General features: G+C 40.6%; 1 protein-coding gene across 8 annotated transcripts in view; it reads left to right on the forward strand.

Moving 5' to 3' along the window:
* Ten-a (Teneurin-a transmembrane protein) overlaps positions 1–18636 on the forward strand; it is a 990045-nt gene that overhangs the window by 642637 nt on the left and 328772 nt on the right. For all 8 annotated transcript variants that reach the window (XM_076323558.1, XM_076323557.1, XM_076323560.1 and 5 more), the window contains one exon: positions 1529–1604. In XM_076323558.1, the coding sequence (XP_076179673.1) occupies positions 1529–1604 (76 nt within the window). The remainder of the gene's footprint in view (positions 1–1528; positions 1605–18636) is intronic.

Consider the following 18636-nt stretch of genomic DNA (forward strand, 5'->3'; position numbering starts at 1 on the left):
TTATAATCTTCCCGTTGAAATGAGTGTAATGAAAGTAATGAAAGTAATGAAATTTCTGTTTTCGACACTTGCACAGCGGTACGTTTAACATTAGATATGGAATTACGTGTAGGGTTGGGTATAGTTAAATCAAACTTAACCGACTTTACAAGGCCGTTGCAAACTTGCACTTTCTCCCCTCTTTTCGAACGCTGTGAATGGAAGTAACGAAAGATTGAGAGGGATTTGTTGCTATTGCAATTCCGATCCGACTACAAGTTACTATAACGATGCGCGTAGATGTAAAAAATAGTTTCAGAACGACTATCGAAAGCCTCCAAAATGAAATCCAGGTACTTCGCGTTGAACAAAGGAACTTAAAGTTCAAGAGCCAAATGAAGAATTTCGTAATGAGTTCGAAAGTCGAACAAACTATTCTGCATTCAATTCAAAGGTTAACTGTTCCAAAAGATCGAATTAACAATTTTTCGGAAAGTTCCATCTCGTTCGTAGAAGTTTGCAGCAATTTTATTCATAGTTCGCCAATTTCTTTGAGACTGCCTTGGGCTGTCCAAAGAAACTTCACTCGATTTTATCCTCGCGAAGTTTGACGTAACCCGGTTGCAGAGTGTCCAACGACGAATGATTCGACCGAGTGACGATTCTTCGCGCGAAAATAAGAATAGGCGTAGAATACAATTTCTACATTTCGGGAGGAACAATTTCGAAACTGCTCGAAGCAGACACGCGTGCTCCGCGAATTTTAAAAATCAATTTCCTCGGAAACGGTGGCTCGCATGAAAAAATTATACTGAACGTTTTCGACGCATTTTTGCCCGTAGAATCCATTTCCTGTGCGTTTTTCCCACTAGTCGCGCGTGTTCGACCTAAAGTGAATCCGAGAAGTATTTGCACACCGTATTACGAGGAAATTCCCCTAACCTACAAGTCTGATTTTAACGAAAGTTAAAGTGCGCGTATAAAGCACGTTTTACCGCGTGTGACATAATTTTTTCGTTGACAAAAAATTCAACGTTTCTTCATTGCTTTAATACAATTCTTTTTGGGGACTTTTTTCACAGTTGATGGATGGAGCACTAAAAGCTGAATATTTTTGTAACAAGAGTTCAGCTCTTAGTGCCCTATTATTCTGTTGCAAAAATGTCCCAAGAAAAGTTGCATCGGAAAAATAAAAAAACATTAAAATCTTCGAGACTTGCTTTCACCTTCTTGGAGAAATTTTTTGTTGACAAAAAAGTTTCTCCATATACTCACTATTATGTTCCACTTCATTAAAATCATTCTTAAGGGTAAAAATTATTTCTTTATAATACAAGTTGCAAATATTTTTTGGAGCCCCTGTATATATTCACTATTATGCTCTACATGCGCACAAACTTTCATCAAAATCACTCTTAAGGGTAAGAAAAAATTTCCTTACAATAAAACGTGGAAATACTTTTCGGAGCAACTGTATATTGCTCGATGTTTAAACGCGACCCTAGGCAGCGGAGCATTAAGGACGAACGTTTCTCTCTTTGTGTTGCAGAGTACTTGATGTCAGGAAGTCCACGGAGCTATCCGGCACGGTCCCCAGGAGTAGCTTCCACGCCAACCGTGACTAGGTGAGTTAGCGTGACTGCCATCGCGAAATTTCTCGCGCGAGACCAGCCGCTCGTACCGATGAAATCTCGAACGGCCGAAACGCCAACGTCGACGTCGCCGTCGCGACGCATCCATATTCCAGCAGGCAATAACACAGATTTCCGCGTAAGCCAGATCACGTAAGCGGATTTTTCGCGCGGCGGCTGACAAATCCGCGAGACTTATCGGTTTACCTAGTTGCCCGGATTTCGCGCGGTTGAATTAAGCCGCGAAAAATCGACCGTGTTGTTGACTGTGCCTCGAAACGCGACGGTCGTCGTTCAGCGATTGACGGGCCATCGTGCCACCGTTAAACCAAACGGTTCTCCATTTTCGAAAACATTCCGCGCGATTTTCTATCGGACCCGGACAAATTCCGCGTCGTTGAGCAACACTGCAGATCGCGAGACCGTATCACGACCGACCAGGAACACGTATAGATCGTTTGATCGAAATTTTCAGCAGGCCATGGGGGATTTTACATATTTTTAAATTATTTCTTTTTCGGAGAACGGAGCTATTTCTCGCTCGTAGAATTGCGTAGAATTTTGGAGAAACGATCAGACTTCATTTCACCAACGAGTATTTCGACTCTTCCTTTTTTTTTGTAAAGTGAAGATTTCTACAAATTGGTATACTTTGCAAATTTTGTCCGTTTGTATAGAATGGCGTTCTCAAGCTATTTGGCCTTTAGTTAATTCGTGGCTAGCATGGGCAAATTAAACCTTGCCTTACGAGTGCAGCAATACAAAACCCTTACTTACTCTCAAACTCCAAAAAAACGATTAATTTAAAAAAACGTCTTCGTAGCGATCCATCCATCTCGTCTTAAAAAATCTCAGCAGCTTCTCGAAAAATTGCTACGTAGAACCATCGGAAAAAGGTTTAACTCGCCGCCTCTGTAGATTCGGTTAATGTCCCTACCGATATTTTATTCATTCACGGTTCGATATTAACAACAGGAAAACGCGATATCGGGCCGCAGAAGTGCCATTATCCACCGCGAGGCTGTCGTTTGCTGTCCCTCTAACGATTACAAATCTTCGGTCGAGCACTTTTGGCAATTAGCGAGTCATTAGCAGCTCCCTGGCCTCGCGTTGCCGCAATACCATCGACGCGCGTACCGTGTACCAGACGAGAACGCAGAAATTTCCAGCATCGTGATAACAATTCTTGTAGAACGAACGAGAATTCTCCGCCACCGCTTCGTTTCTCCTTAGAGAGCGGGGCCGGATGAACGCGGTCGGGGGGAGGTTGGTAACGCGCGGAAAGTTTGGAAAATTTAAATCAATCGGTTGAATAGAGCACGGACGTGGTTGGAAGCGCAATAACCGCAGAGAAAATACTGCGACGATCGAAAGGGGACGATGGAGCGGCACGGTCGAAGATGTTTCAATTCAAATGAGCAGAACTTTTAAAATATTTAGAACGTCGTCTCGGCTCTCGCCTGTATTTCCCTCTCTCTCTCTCTCTCTCTCTCTCTCTTTCTCTGTTTCTCTCTCTCTTTCACTCTTTTTCTCTCTTTTCCCGCTTTGTGACTCGATCGTAGTCAGCGACGCGCGCGAAATATCGAATTAGGTTGCTCTTTATTCTGCGTCGTTACTTTTATTCCATTAGACCGAGTGATAAGTTCGCTCCAATTTCAAAGACGTATTCTTCTCCTCGGAGCATTATGCTGAATTTTCGTGTACCGATAAAGTGGCAGATATTTCATTACTGTTTTACACTTATAAGTGGAAACGGTCTTTAATGCACTGCCGATGAGTTACAGTCTTCGAAATGGGTTCTTTCTTGAGCTTCGATAGGTACTGTGACATTTTAATCATCTACTATAGCCAGCTGATAAAATGACGAACCTGGGGAACTTTGATTCATTTTTATAGGGATAGATTAAATAATTACAATTTTAGGAACTATAATTTTTCTCACACCACTCCGATGTGTGTGTACTTCCATTGGAAATTTTATTATCGTTATAACATACTTCGAAAGTGGCATTGTGTTTCGTAGTTGGCGACCATTTTCCAGTTTCGAAGACGTATTCTTTCGCGAGTGTTTTGCATTAAATTTCTCTGGAACGACGGACATTTTATTAATTTTATATGTTCCGTGTATAATATTAATCGGTTCTAATTTAATAAATTCGAGGAAATCAGGTTCGTCCGAATATCCGTGATTTGAATAATTCAGGAACAGATTATTCCCGAAGTGGAGAAAATACGAACTAAATTTAAGAATTATTCTATTCCTTTCGCCGGAGAAATTATTATCGCTGTTATCGTTGTTATTATTATTAAGTTAGAAATTATTACTTCTACATATTAAATACAAGCGCGTATTTTTAAAAAAGAACACGTTAAATAGAATTTTAGTAAAAGCTGCGGGCGCCTCGAGTAGTTGTAAATAAATTTTCTCAAATTTGAAATCGCGCGCAAAAAATTTCGTTCCACGCTTCCGATTTATTTTCGAATATAAAATTTTCTCAGCTGCGCGACCCGATTGGACGTTTTGTTAATTAACGGTGGAAAATTAGCCGTCGAAACGGGCATTGGGATCGATTTAATTCTCTTATCGATCAAACAATCCGAAAAATTAAAAAAACACGCACCGCTTCGATGATGCTATTTCTTTTCGTCGATTAGATATATCTCGCGAGAAAATTAATACGCAAACATACGAGAAGAAACGCAAATAATTCAAGAGCGTGCAAATAAATAAAATAATACCGTAAACGTTCCAACAGTACACGAATTTTGCGTGGATTTTGTACGTGGTTTACATCGCGTCGCAGTTATCTCTGTAAATTTCTTTCGCTAAAAGCTCGCGTACGAACGTATTACTCATCCTAACCTCAAATCACCGTGAATTGCTATGGATTACTTTTCACGAGATGTACGAACTTCGCGTTCTTATTATTTGCATGGAAGTTCACCGCGAGAATAATGGCCCGCGAGGAATGAATTGCGCCGCGTTTAAGTGATATTTAAGAGTGACTTAATGGAGTTATACTCGCGATTAAGTGAATGCAGGCGCGAAGCTCCGCCATGGCCGAACGAGCACCGAGTAGACGGGCTTAATCGCGCGGTTTATGTGTATTTTTTCCAACAGCGAGCTTTAACGAACCCGCGCGAAAAATTGTCCCGTTCCGTGTAATCAAATCGCCAACTCCGCTAACTAAATATTAATATTCCCGATTTATAACAGAACACGTATAACGAATTTCGACGCGTTGAAACGTACGTGACGATAACCGAAACGATGTCACGGGATGTAATTAATGCTGTTTTTATTAACGAAACGGACCGGTTCCGGAGTTTATCAATATTTATACGGAAACCGGATGCGTATCTCTTCCTCCGAGTTTCTTTCGATGCGAATTTTCATTCCTCCGAGTATCGTGTATTCGCCCCAGTGAAATTTAAATTTTCCGAAAGTCCATAGTTGTGGGAAGATTTTCTTCGATTTTTCTTAATTCTGTACCATTGTAGATTTGAAAACAAAGATTTTTGGAACTGATTTTAGGATTTTAGCTCGAGTCTGGAATTTATTTACGAATTTTGTGACCTGGATTTTGAAATCATCTTGTATCGATTAGACTTAGAAGACATATCACTTTAATTGACATTATTTTTCATTGTTATGAAACTTGACAGACAAATGGAGTAACGAAAGATACGGAACATACATTTTCTTCTATCGTTTGATATTCATAATCAGAGGGTAATTAAATTTATATTAGTATCGATACGAAAATAGTTTGGTCTTTTACCAGCAATAACATGGTAGAAATAAAAATTTCACCGACTCATAGTTGGCGTCACTGTAGCCAATTACACCGGATTAAATCGCATCAAATCTGATTGGCTACAGTGGCACCGGGTACGACTCGAAACAATTTTTATTCCGACCGGGTTATTGCTTGTCAAAAACGAAACTTTTTTCCATATTCAACATGTTTTTCTATCTCCATTAGTTTTCGAAAAATTTCACTAAATTTTATTCGTAGCTCCGAAGGTATTTTTTTACATTTATACACGAACATCGATCGATAAGGAAAATTATTTCTCGGCTTCGATTGTGTCGCATTATCGAATCGAGTTTTATTAAAGTCAAAAATTGTCGATATTGGGCGATTTCCTTGTCAGCACTGTATTACGTACACGTATCCTATACAATTATAAATTACTTTGGTCAGTGCGGAATATTTAACAGCCGATACGTCAATCAGACCAAATTATTTTGCGTTTCATAATTATTATCGAGAGAAAAAATAATATAAATGTTTCTTCTTTCGCTGTCCGATATCCAATGAAATATTGACAATTTTCAACGTATCAATCTTCGACAACTGCACGAAACAAAGTTAGATTTGCATTAATTCTCCTGTTTTAAGATTCACTCCGAAACGAGAAAACACTGAATTATTTTTTTAAAAATAAAATTTCCAGCGCGTAATTGCTAAGGGATCGAAAACTTGCAACTGTTGCTGTATTTCAAAATTCTGTTACAAAGTAAATTTATACTTTCCCTGTGCCACGGTAATGCAAACTAAACACTTCGAACTAACGTTCAACACCAAAAACCCGCAACTGGAGTAGTTCCAACCATAATTTTTTTACCCCCCCACCGGCAGGGTAATTTCCAACCTAACGACCTTTTTCGCATTTTAAGAGTTCAATTCTGTTACAACGTAAATTTATGCTTTCTCTGTGCCCAAATAATGCGAACTAACGTTCAACACCAAAAACCCACAATTGGAATATTTCCAACCGCGATTTGTTTACCCTCACCAGGGTAATTTCCAACCTAAACTTCTTCCCTTTACTTCTCAAGAGTTCAATTCTGTTCCAATAACAAATATCAGTTTCTTCGGAAAGTCATTTCGTTTTTTCGGTAAAAACCAAGCACGATTTCTCTAGAACGCATAAACATTTTATCAAATTACATATTCTCCATTTTGTAAAACGAAACGACTGAAAACAATACATACTTTCCCTGTGCCACAACAATACAAAACCACACACACCATCTTCCAACGATCAGAAAGTTAACAAATGCTTCTTCTTTAAATTTCCTACCATTTCTTGCTCACGTAGCCAGAATGACTGTACCCCACTTTCGCCTAACCTCGAACTTGAGCGTCTATCCGTTCTCCGTCACCGATCTCTGTACAACGAGGCAAAGTTCGATATGAAAAAAAAAGAAAGAAACGCGAACGGAGCCACGAAGCGAATAATTCCGAGAGTAATCGTGTAAGTTTTTCGCTCGACCGCGAAGAGGAGTTCGGTGATCGGCGTACAATGGACGCGGGCAGCCTTTACGTCGTCCCCTCGACTCTGGTATTTTTTTCTTCGAAGTCGTGTTCCAGTCTCGAGCGAACGTCGAAGAAAGGAAAGGCCATCCGTGTCACCGGAAACGGCGGGTCAGCGAGACGGAAGGTACTCTGTTGCTGAGGCAACGGAGCCAAAGGAACACGCGTGGCCCCCACACACCCCCCTTCGGTCCTCCCCACGCCCCCCCTCGCCCTAGCAAAGCGTTCCACGAGCTTCCATCCTTCCTTCCTTTCGGTGTTCTTCCATCCGTTTCGACTGAACTTCTGTTTTCTTTCCCCGGTTCCCCCGAAAGATTGTTAACGACCCACTTCGTCGAAGGCACCCGGTAATGACCATTCATGCGCAGACGTTGTCGTGGAAATTCCTTCTTTAAACGTTTGAACTTGTCCGGACTTCGGTAAGAAATACTAATGCCGGTCGTTTGAAAGTCAAATACATATTCGCCGCGTTTTAGACGCGTATACCGGAGCCGTATCGATGGGGCCAATTTGTCCAGCGAGTTCCACCGATGTTTCGGAACACTCGCCAGCGGAATAATTTAACGGTAAATAAGTTTCCTCGGCCGGGCGATCGGCGTGACTAGGGTCGTGACTTAGAGGGAAAGTTCGAACGATGTTCTTCAAAATGGAGGACGCTGGTGGGGGGCTTCTCAGGGAAAGGGTATTTTCCAATTTGAGGTGGGGTTGAGAAAGAAAATTCTTAATGGGAACGAATCTGGGTAAGAGATTTCTTATTGTTGCATCGATCGAAATTTTAGAATAGGAGTCTACTTTAGATTTTAACGAGAAGAGAGGGACAGAGGAGTATTACGTTTCAAAGGAGCTGTGAAAGAAAGTTTATAGTGGAAAAGTGTGGAGAACGTTTTTCTTGTTGTTAGATCGATCGAAATTGAACAATTTTAGACGAGTATAATCCAGAATCAAAGAGAGGGGAGTGTCTTCGTATAATTCAAGAGGATCGTGAAAGGAGGGAATTTTTAACATAGAAACTTATGGATAACATGTTCTTTTATTATAAATTAGCGATGTTACCTGGGTATAGACTGTATTCGTATCGTGCATAGCGTCTATTGTACTCAACTATATTGTTATACCCTTGTATCTTATGTTTCTTCTCGTAACCGTCGTTGAATCAGGGTAATTCCGTAAGTATAAATAACGTTTCGATGTATGTTCGAAACAATGCAAGAATATTCGCGCGAACCGTGCAACGTGTATCAATTCGCGTTATTTTACATTTGTGTATCTATAATTATACCAGATACATAATTTTCGGGCGTTTTATATACGATGTTTCATCACCGACCGCAAACAACTGTTGTTATTCTACGCTTTCGTGACACACGGATAAATATCGGAACCGCGAATTCGGTGTGTACCATAATCTGCAGATAACGTATTAAAATATCAAAAAGGTGTTACAGTTACGTTACGGTTGTACACGATTAAACTGGTACGAAACGTTGCCACGGAATAACGTGGCTTTTGTTCATTATCGATGAAATTCAACGGGGTTTCGATTCGTCTCACCGTACGAAACGATTCTACGAAAACAATTGAACGCGTAATTTCCACTAGGAGATGCGTTCAAGGTTCCCATCGCAATTGCGGATCGATACGCTCTTTATTTCGAAGCTCCGCCGATGCGGGACAAAGAAGACGTCTACCGTTGGCATTTATCACTTATTAACTGAAGCAATTCAGCTAAAAGAACACCGTCCGCACTCGACCGAGAGTAAAGGCTTTTCTTCTCCTCTTTTTGCTCTCCTTCGGATCGTTCTACCTTATCCATCTTTACCTCCTCGATATCGTTTCTCTCGAGACTCCTGGCTACCCCGGGACTCTTCCGAAAACAAAACATAGCCATCGTTATTGTACGAGAGGGAATATCGGGAAAAAGTTTCGTCTATGTATCGACGGTACACCCCGGTGCATGTATGTGTTTTTATCGCTTTCCTCGCTGCAATCGTGCGTAAGCTTTGCAACACTTAACGAAGTTGCTCCGAAACCTACAACGTTTCGAGGATCATTTTCCTAGAAAAGAATCTCGCAACAATTGGACGTAAATGTAACCGAAGCTGTACAGTTTACATTTCACTGTGCAAGATTTTCGAAAATGGTGGACAGAATTACCGGTGCTTCGAACTTCCAAGTTCAAGATTAGTTAAAGGTTATCGTGATTTATAATTTAAGTTTCAACGTCGACAGTGGTGAATTAAAGTGGCGGCAATATTCATTTCCTTTGTTTAATTCAATCCTACGTAACTTCGTATCGGAAGATACTTCGATATGATTAATTTTCAGATAGACGTTTATTTTTAAACAAGAATTTAGAAACATTGACATTTTTCCTTTGGAATTGGCACGTCTATAATATTAGGTTATGAAACGAAAATAATAGGTTATGTTGACCTAGCAGGTGAATACATAAGAGCGATGTTTATTTATGATTGCGATTAAATTTATTCAATGAAAAGCTTTCTATTTCATTTTAGGTATGAAATCGAGGAATAACGTGGAACGATTGAACTTCTACCATCGAAAACTATCGATGGTAGAAATCGGCCATCGAAATCTATCGATAGGACTATCGATAGTTCTCCATCTTTAGTCAGAAGACCCTCGAAACTAATCTCATTCTCGTAGAACTTAACCAGTAACTGATAAGGTGGGCCCTAACAGACCCCAACGAATTTTGTTATCGTTAAAAATTCGATTCAAACAATTTCTCAGTAAATTAATAAGAGTACTACGTTAAACATTTTTCTTAAAAATGCCTACAATTATTTAGCCACACACCAGTTAACCAGAAACTCGTGGCAAGGAAATCGAATCGAACATAAAAACGAGAAACGAATAAAACAAATAGAAATATCAGAAAGAAAACGAAATACCAAAAATATTAGAAAAATTCCCTTAAATAATATCTTCGAAAAGAAAATTTAACCTTCGCGAAGAAAACGAGAGTCCCGACCGAGCTTGATATCGATCATAACACTCGTGATCGAAACTGAAATCTCCTTTCTCCTTTATCGTTCCAAACGAACAATCAAAAGTATCAAATAGCAACAATTACACGTCGATGCGACCATAAACATCAAAGCTTCGTTCCATCGTAACCGTTTAACGACTATATCTGTTTCCAGTACCGAACTTAATCCCACCTAACCTCTCGAACAGTTCGCGTGGTAGGACCTTCTAAACTAACTTCATTCTCGTAGGACTTAAAATCCTTCGTCTCTTCAAGCCTCGGCTCTCAGACCGCTTAATAAGAAATTTCACGAAGCTGCGATTATTTCATCGAGCCCGACCGAACGCCGTCGGCGTCGCGTCGCGTAATCCGCGTCGCCTCGGTAAAAGTTTCGCGGAACACGCTTCATTTAACTCCCGCGTAACGTCCCTTAATTCTTCGTCCCGTCTTCGTTGAGCGAGTTGTTTACTATGCGTCCCTCCGCCCGCGTATTCTCCGACGAGGACGACGACGAGGACGATGAGGACGAGGACGGGCCATGGCCGCAAGCGCGCCTTTGTCTGCCGCCACGCCGCCGCGACGGAACTATTTAAATTAATCAACATGGAAACCTTAATCTCCCCAGACGTCTTAATCTCGACTTCAATTTGTGCGACTCGAGCTACCCCCTTCGAGCCACGATCCGTTCTTACGTCGAATCGGCCTTAAGCTTTTCACGAAACGTAAAACGCGGCTTGCGGGACCGCTTACATTTCTTTCCCCGCTTTCTTGTACACCGAGCTCCTCCTCGGGGCACTCTGCTCCATCTCCCACTGTTCCCTGGATCGTGGAAACACGACCGTAATTGCGTTACAATATCCTCCGTTGTTGCGGTTCTTCTTCTTCTTCTTGTTATTATTATTTTTTATTATTATCGCCGGTGACATTGTCAACGTAATTCACGTTGAACCGAACTCGTCCCCGGGGTTAATTGAGCTGAATGGTATTGTAAGTTACGTACACGAAGGGATTCAAGGAGGCTTCGTTTCTTTCTTTTTTTTTCTTCTTTTTCTTCTTTCTTTCTTTCTTTCTTTTTTTTTTTTTCTTTTTCGTCGTTTCGTTTCGCGTCGAGGTGGCTGCAATGAAAATCAGAGAGACGGAGGAAACTGAGAACGCGCGGGATTCGGTTACCTTCGAGCGAAGAGGTTCGAGTTAATTACGCGATTCTTTGGACGTTAATTGCTACGGTCTTTCGGCGCAGCCGGGGAAGGGGTTGGTGCTTCTCAATTTTTTTCAAATCGCTGGATTTTTCGACGATTCGCGACTTAGGTGTTTAATTAATAAAACGCTGTCAGTTTCGCGCTGAAAATGTTGCATTACCTTGCGCATTGAAATATTACGAACAAAGAGAGGCAGGTTAGATTTCGATAATAGTATTTTTGATACACGTCGCCTTCTTATTTTATGCTTATGTATTTGCATTGTTGTACGAACGCATGTAAATAAAAATTAATTGAAAAACACGAAACTTAAAGCGTTGATACCGATCGTGACGATTTGAAAAATAAAGGATACAACTATTGTTCGAGTTAATAATGTAAACGTAAAATTAGAACCGTGCTTTGCTAAGTATGCATTATTTATGACGTTGCAAACTGTACAAACATTTATTTAAAAATTATTCTCGAGATTCTACGTTCGAATACATTTCAGCTATAGTATAGATATAGCGATAGTACAGATATACTAGCAGATACTTATCGTTATTAGTTTTATATTTCAAGCTGTTATAGTAGAGTAATTACATATTGATGCAGTTGTAAACATCGAGACTTCGCTCTGTCATAGTTGTTCAACAAGCAATCTTTGTTTCGTTTAAGTTACACGACAAGCAATAGCTGCGTTCTTTGAGTTACTTGACAAGCAATTTCTCTTCTGTTTAAGTTACTAGGTATCGACAAGTATGTCAGCATGTCGTTAAGCTGATGCGTAAATTTTCCGAAGCTAAAGAGTTTCAAATTAATTATTTCGTTCAACAATATGCACAGACGTCATTTTCTGCGGACCTCCGAGCAATTATAACGAGGACTATTCACATCCAAGAAGGTCGTGATGTTTCACAGACATATTGACAAACATCCATCTCCAAAGGTTTCATTTTTCTGATTTTTTTATTACGAGAGGTAGGTGCCTAAATCATAATTTTAGACTCAGCAGTCGTGGAAGACTACACTTACGTCTCAGTGCGCTCAGGACAAAGATATTGGCTGCTCAAGGTCACTGAGCCACTACCCCCACTGCACCATTCAGTTACCCCCACCACTCTATCTCTCGTCTCTTCGCCTAGTGTCTATTATATCTCACAGTTGCGTTCGACGAATAAAAAATGATCCATGGTTACTGTGCCTCTCAAAGAAGAAGACAAACCGACACGATCTAAAAGTGAAGGTGATACCTAATGACCTTGAACCGTCGAAATATTCTACTTTACCCCGAGCAGAAGTACGTTACGTCTCCTTCGATACCCAACGCAGTGTACAAGGTACCCGTAACGATATATCGGGACAAAATTTATGTTAAAATAATACACTGACGACTAATCGCAATCTAAACATAAATAGAGCAATCTTTCTTTAAACTCTCACGCTAAATCTCTCCCTAAACGCTCGCCATAAACTTTCTGGATACTCGCTTCGTTGACTACACCCTCTAAAACTCCTCTCTAAACTCCGCTCTCGCAGCACACTCAACGCCCTTAAGAACACTCGCTCCAACAGACGTACAACCACACACCCTCGTAAACCACCACTTAGTCACTCTGACGTACGCACGCATTCCTTAAATTCTTGTTTCCCAAACATCACAATCATAGTTAGCTCCCAGAAACCCTCTCGTCCCTACAGTTATTGCAGCCAGACGAGTCCCGATAGTTTTGCCGGTCGAGATTCTCGATAATATCCCGCCAACGTACCGGGCCACAGCTGTCGAACGTGGCCCTCGACTGTACCCAAATATAGCTACATGCCTCGGATACAAGGCTCGCCAATGTTGCACCTATCTTTACGCGGGAACACACGAGAAATATCTATCGTGACTCGACACTGTGACCGATGTGATCTTCGATATTAAATATTTGATCACCTATATTTTGAACATTTTCCAAAATTCGATGTAACGAGATTCTTTAGAAATATTGTGTACACGTGTATTGGCAATGAAAAATATAAAGGAGTAACTTTAACAGTTTCCTATATATGACAAATGGTGACCGATTATTTTTTTTTAACCGACGTGTTACAGAATGTGTTTATCTTGAACATTGACTATAGAACTTTCCACTCTTTAAATTTGAGCTACTGTCGGTAAAAAAAATACAAGTGTCCTGTATTTCTTAGTACTTTATGAATCTACAAAGTGAATTGATTTACCGATTGTACCAAATATCTGTAAAAATTAAATCTTACAAGGATCGCCCACAGAAGTAAGAAATACAGAGTGTCCCAATCATCACCGGTCGGTTTGAATCTCGCGTTATTTGTAAAACTTTGAACCGATTAATCTGAAACTTGGCATGCGTCAACTAGACAGACGGGAGATTAATCATGAAAGAGTACAAGGTGAAAGAACGCGTGAAATTTATTCAGGCGTATTACGAAGAATCGCAATCTTTAATGCTGAAAATTCGAGAAAAATGATTGGACACTCTCTGTTATCTCGAGCATCCACGATAATATTATCGTTCTTTTTTGAGTATATTCTGTGGTCGAAAGTTAAAACAACGATCGCATCCCCGGGTAATATCGTGAAAACGACTCGTTACGCGTGACGCGTTAATTCAACCCTTCTGCAACCAGAAACGGTCATTCGGGAGTAATCAATGGCGATTGCTCGGCAAAGTTGCGTTCGATGAACGGATAAGAAGAGGTGGTGGGGTTTGCATCCTGATTCGAGCTGGTTGGTCGAAACCCGTGAAAAAGAGAAACGCGAGCGTCGCGACGAACACGACAGCGCGACGACGGCGTTAATAAAAATCCGCGCGGCGGGTCGCGTGACACCGTGCGATACCGTCGGCGATATTTTTCAGGCGCAATGCGCACCTCTTGGGCGGCTGGTGCTCGCCAAGCGGTTACAACGACCACGGGGACGACGTGGACGGTTTCGTGTAGAATTTCGGGCGTAAATCCGCGACGACGGAACGTAATTTCAAGCGGTCCCGCGATCGATATCAAAACGGGCGAGGAATAGCCGAAAGCGTATCGTAAAGCTGCGAAACGCGACGTCGCGGCCTGGCGACAAGTCTTCGCGACGCAGCGCTTGATTTACGACCACCCTGTATACGGCCACCGTGCTCCCTAACGAGCGACGCAGTCGTGAACAACCGTACCGATTTAGCAATAATTTCGTCACACTTTCCGTCTGGCCGAGAAATCGGTGAATTATTTTGGTAAAAAAGGAAAGAGAACTTTGAAATTTTCAATATCTGGTATCGATAACAGGATGAACGTTAATACGAGATATTTAATGATAACACGAAACGTCACTAATCCGATACGTTAACTAATAAAATGAATGTTTATAAGCCGAATTATTTGAATAGTAAATTTAACGTTTGGTGAATTATTTTGGTAAAAAAAGAAAGGGAGCTTTGAAATTTTCAATACCTGGTATCGATAACACGATTAATGTTAATACGAAGTATTTAATGATAACACGAAACGTTAACTTATAAAACGAACATTTATAATCCGAATTATTTGAATAGTAGATTTAACGTTTGGTGAATTACTTTGGTAAAAAAAGAAAGGGAGCTTTGAAATTTTCAATATCTGGTATCGATAACAGGATGAACGTTAATACGAGATATTTAATGATAACACGAAACGTCACTAATCCGATACGTTAACTAATAAAATGAATGTTTATAATCCGAATTATTTGAATAGTAAATTTAACGTTTGGTAAATTACTTTGGTAAAAAAAGAAAGGGAGCTCTGAAATTTTCAAAACCGAGTATTGATAACAGGATGAACGTTAATACGAGATATTTAATGATAACGCGAAACGTCACTAATCCGATATGTTAACTAATAAAACGAACATTTATAATCCGAATTATTTGAATAGTAAATTTAACGTTTGCGAGTATGATCCGTGGACGTCTTTGATACAGTGAAATACGTGAAACACGTATGTGTATATTGTTTTACGTAACAGAAACGCGTTCATAGTGTTCTCGCTGTGAAATTTTGACACTGTGAAAACAAGTGAAAGAAAATTTTTTTCGAAAGGCAAACTGTCGATAGAACAAACGTTGCAAATAAATAGCCCCGCGGAGTTTCTATTCGTCGCGTATTACTCGAGTAAAATTTTGTCGACGAGTAAAATATCATTAAAATAAATACGGTAATATTTTAAATAAATATCCTTCGGTCTTCGGAATCAGTCTCTCCGTATAGAATTAAACGAAAAAACGTCAGTTACGAACGAAAATATATTCATACGTCGACGTTTCAGTCTTACGTGTCGTGCAGCTTAAAAAAATATGTTACGTTCTGAAAATAAAGAGTGAAAAAACAGAATGACACGTGACAAGGTACAAAGAAATTTAATTAACATAAAGTAGTAGTAGTAGTAGTAGTAGTAGTACCGTTGCCAGTACGGACGAAACAGAAAAAAAAGACGAATTGGACTTACTAAGAACTTGGTGTATTAAATTTTGTAAAATATTTTCCCAAGTTTGATCAAAACTGTGAAACGAAAATATCGCTTCCAGGATACAAACAATACCAATTATTTCATCCACAAAGACACCCTCTGTGCACAAACGAGGTACGACGAAGTTTACTCCGAACAATGTTCTATCCGTAGAATAATTAAAAAAGGAAAAGAAAAATGAACCGTCTAGAACGTCGAGGACAATTGGGTGAAATGTCCTGGTAGCTCGTAAAAATTTCACTCTCGAGCCACGATTGCCAAAGTAGAACATTTTTCGTTTACTCCAAACAGCGTTCTATCCGTAGAATATTTAAAAAAGAAAATTATATATATATATATATATATACAGGAACGGTCTAGAACGTCGAGGACAATTGGGTGAAATTTTCTCCGCAGAGCTCGTGAAAATTTCACTCTCGAGCCACGATTGCCAAAGTAGAACATTTTTCGTTTCGACCCTTAGAATATCCATCGGCGGAGGGTCGTGGGTACGTTTAAACGAGGCTCGAGAGTGTTAAGCGACTATCTCGTAAGCGGGGGCGACACAATCGGGAAACGAAGCGAGGCGTTGAAGGGTCGTCACGCGATGACACGAATCCGGAAGTGGGTTAGCAATTAAGCGAAACATCGAACGACGAACGAATTCGCGCGAAATATTCCCCGCGAACGTGCAACTTCTCCCGTTCTACCCAACCTCGGTGCAGGTGTGTCCCCCTCCACCTCCGCCGGTCCGATTCGTTCTCTCTCTTTTTTTCTTTTTTTTTTTTTTTTGCCTCTCCATCGTTCGAAACTGTGTGTGCACACGTCGCTGATTCGTTAGGCGAACGACGTCCGTTCAGTTTCGCGAAACACGCCCGCGTCGAATCGCGCCGGTTAATTTTCACGCTCGGCGAACTTTCTGTCATATTGGTAATTTAAATTCGTAATTAAACAACTTCCGTAACTAATCGTTAATTACGCGCCGCGGCACAATAAAACTGCTCGCTAGCGCGCACGAGCGAGCGAGCGTATCGCGTGTGTACGCGCGCAAAAATTATACGCGTTCTCGCGCTGACGGGCCACCTTGGAAAAACACGAGGAGAAGCGGAGAAGCGGATGGGGAAAACTACAGCGAGGAAAATGCTCGTCGGGTGGGAAAATCTATCCGTGGTTTTTTGCGGGAAGAAATGTTGCGAGGGACTCGCGAACCCGCACGAAATTAAAGCTTCCGGGTAACGATCCATCGGTGGTGTTTGTCGCGCTGGGAATTGTGTCGAGTCGATTTTTGAAATTACAGTGCCCGCTTACGGCGATTATGGTTGTAATAGACAATTTAGGGGAACGAATGAAATTTCTGGGATAACGGTAACGTGCCAGCGGACATTGATCGCTCGAGTTTCACCGAGGTTAAGAACGTTGGCCGATTTCCGCGCAGAGGGTAGAGCAAGTGTTTCGAATCGGTGAAAAAGTTGTTAATTTTTTTTTTTTTTTGTTTAATGTGTGACTCGAGGGTGGGTGTTCTAAGGGGGAAATTATCCGAGAAATGTTTCCTCGAGTAATTTATGAATGATGGAAGTATCATCGACGAATCTGTTGCTTCGAGGAGCAAAAGAGTAACGTTGTATATTTTATACTGTCGTTTTGTTAATCGATAATTTTACTCTTATGGTTTTTGTATTGTGAAAATAAAATGTTTAAGTTGAAATTCTTATATTTTATTCTTTATATTTTCAAAGATTAAATGGTACCACGAATGCACGTTTGCACATGCTCGAATTGCATAATTCGTCACTGTGTTTTATTTTGAGCCACAATCGTACGCGTTTGAATAGGCCGCTTTCGAAATTTGAGCACAATGATTTCCCGTTACTACGGAACGAGTGGAATCCATAACGTTCGTAATCTTCGGTAATTCATAGTTTTATGATAATCGTGTAAAGTAAAATCGGTTCGGTACGGATATTATATTTTAACGAAGTTCGTTTGTTCCATTTCCGAACTTTCCAATGGAATCGTAACTCGATCGTAATTAATGTTATTTATTACAACTCACGATCGGACAAAGCTGCGGCAACAGTTTATTTAATATAGTCGTTAGTGGACTTAATTGGCCCGTTTGACACGATCGAATTTACGAACGAATTAAATTTTAACGTAAAGTACATTCTGAACGCTGCTTTGTCCGAATTGTAGCTTCGAATAGAGCCTCGCGTAGAAGAATATTTCGCTCCAATTTGTACTGCCGAGTGCAGCGGAAAATTTGAATTATTTAAGAAGATAAATTCGAACGTTGCACAGATCGCGACACGTGGAGTCAAAATTGTTTCGATCCGCTATATAATTCGGTGTACAATATTGACATATAGAAAGATTCCAAAAATAACGATTTCACCGTACCAATTGTGTTCACGTTCGTTTCTAAATTATAAAATAAAGTATCGAAACAATAGCGTATGAAAAATTCAGTCATCTCTAGACTTGAAAAATATATAACAAGTTTTACTATTGAAAGTGTGCAATACATACAGTACTGTCCTTCAGGTTGTCATCCTCACCACTTCTTAGAATTTCTCGACGAGAATTCCATTTCTAATTCTCGACCCCGATATACGCAAACATCTGTCCCTCGAGTTGTTCCGATTCGGTCTCTAGCGACAACTCGAGGACTAGTCCATGCCAACCTAAAAAAAAAAAAAGAAAAACAAAGATAGATTCTTTTCGGTGATCGCTGTGTCGTCCGTTTCAATTATTTCGAGACCCTCGGGTGCATTTTAGCTAATGTTTGGTAAAAACAGTCTTCGAGGAGAAACAGTCCCCATTAGAAAGTTCATTACAAAATATCGCCGACACGCGACGAATTCACTCCCATTAATGAGCGCTCGTTGACCGTGCGAGGTCACGTGCCGGGAGCCACTATTTTTGCCCGGCGAATATTGAAATACAAGGATTTCCCGATTACAACCGTAATTACGGCGTTGCATGTGAAATGCATCGTGATCGGGGGCCCCGGTTGCAACGTAACGTGGCTCGTTGACGT

This window comes from Ptiloglossa arizonensis, chromosome 11 (assembly GCF_051014685.1).
Source record: "Ptiloglossa arizonensis isolate GNS036 chromosome 11, iyPtiAriz1_principal, whole genome shotgun sequence".
Classification (NCBI taxonomy): Eukaryota; Metazoa; Arthropoda; class Insecta; order Hymenoptera; family Colletidae; genus Ptiloglossa; species Ptiloglossa arizonensis.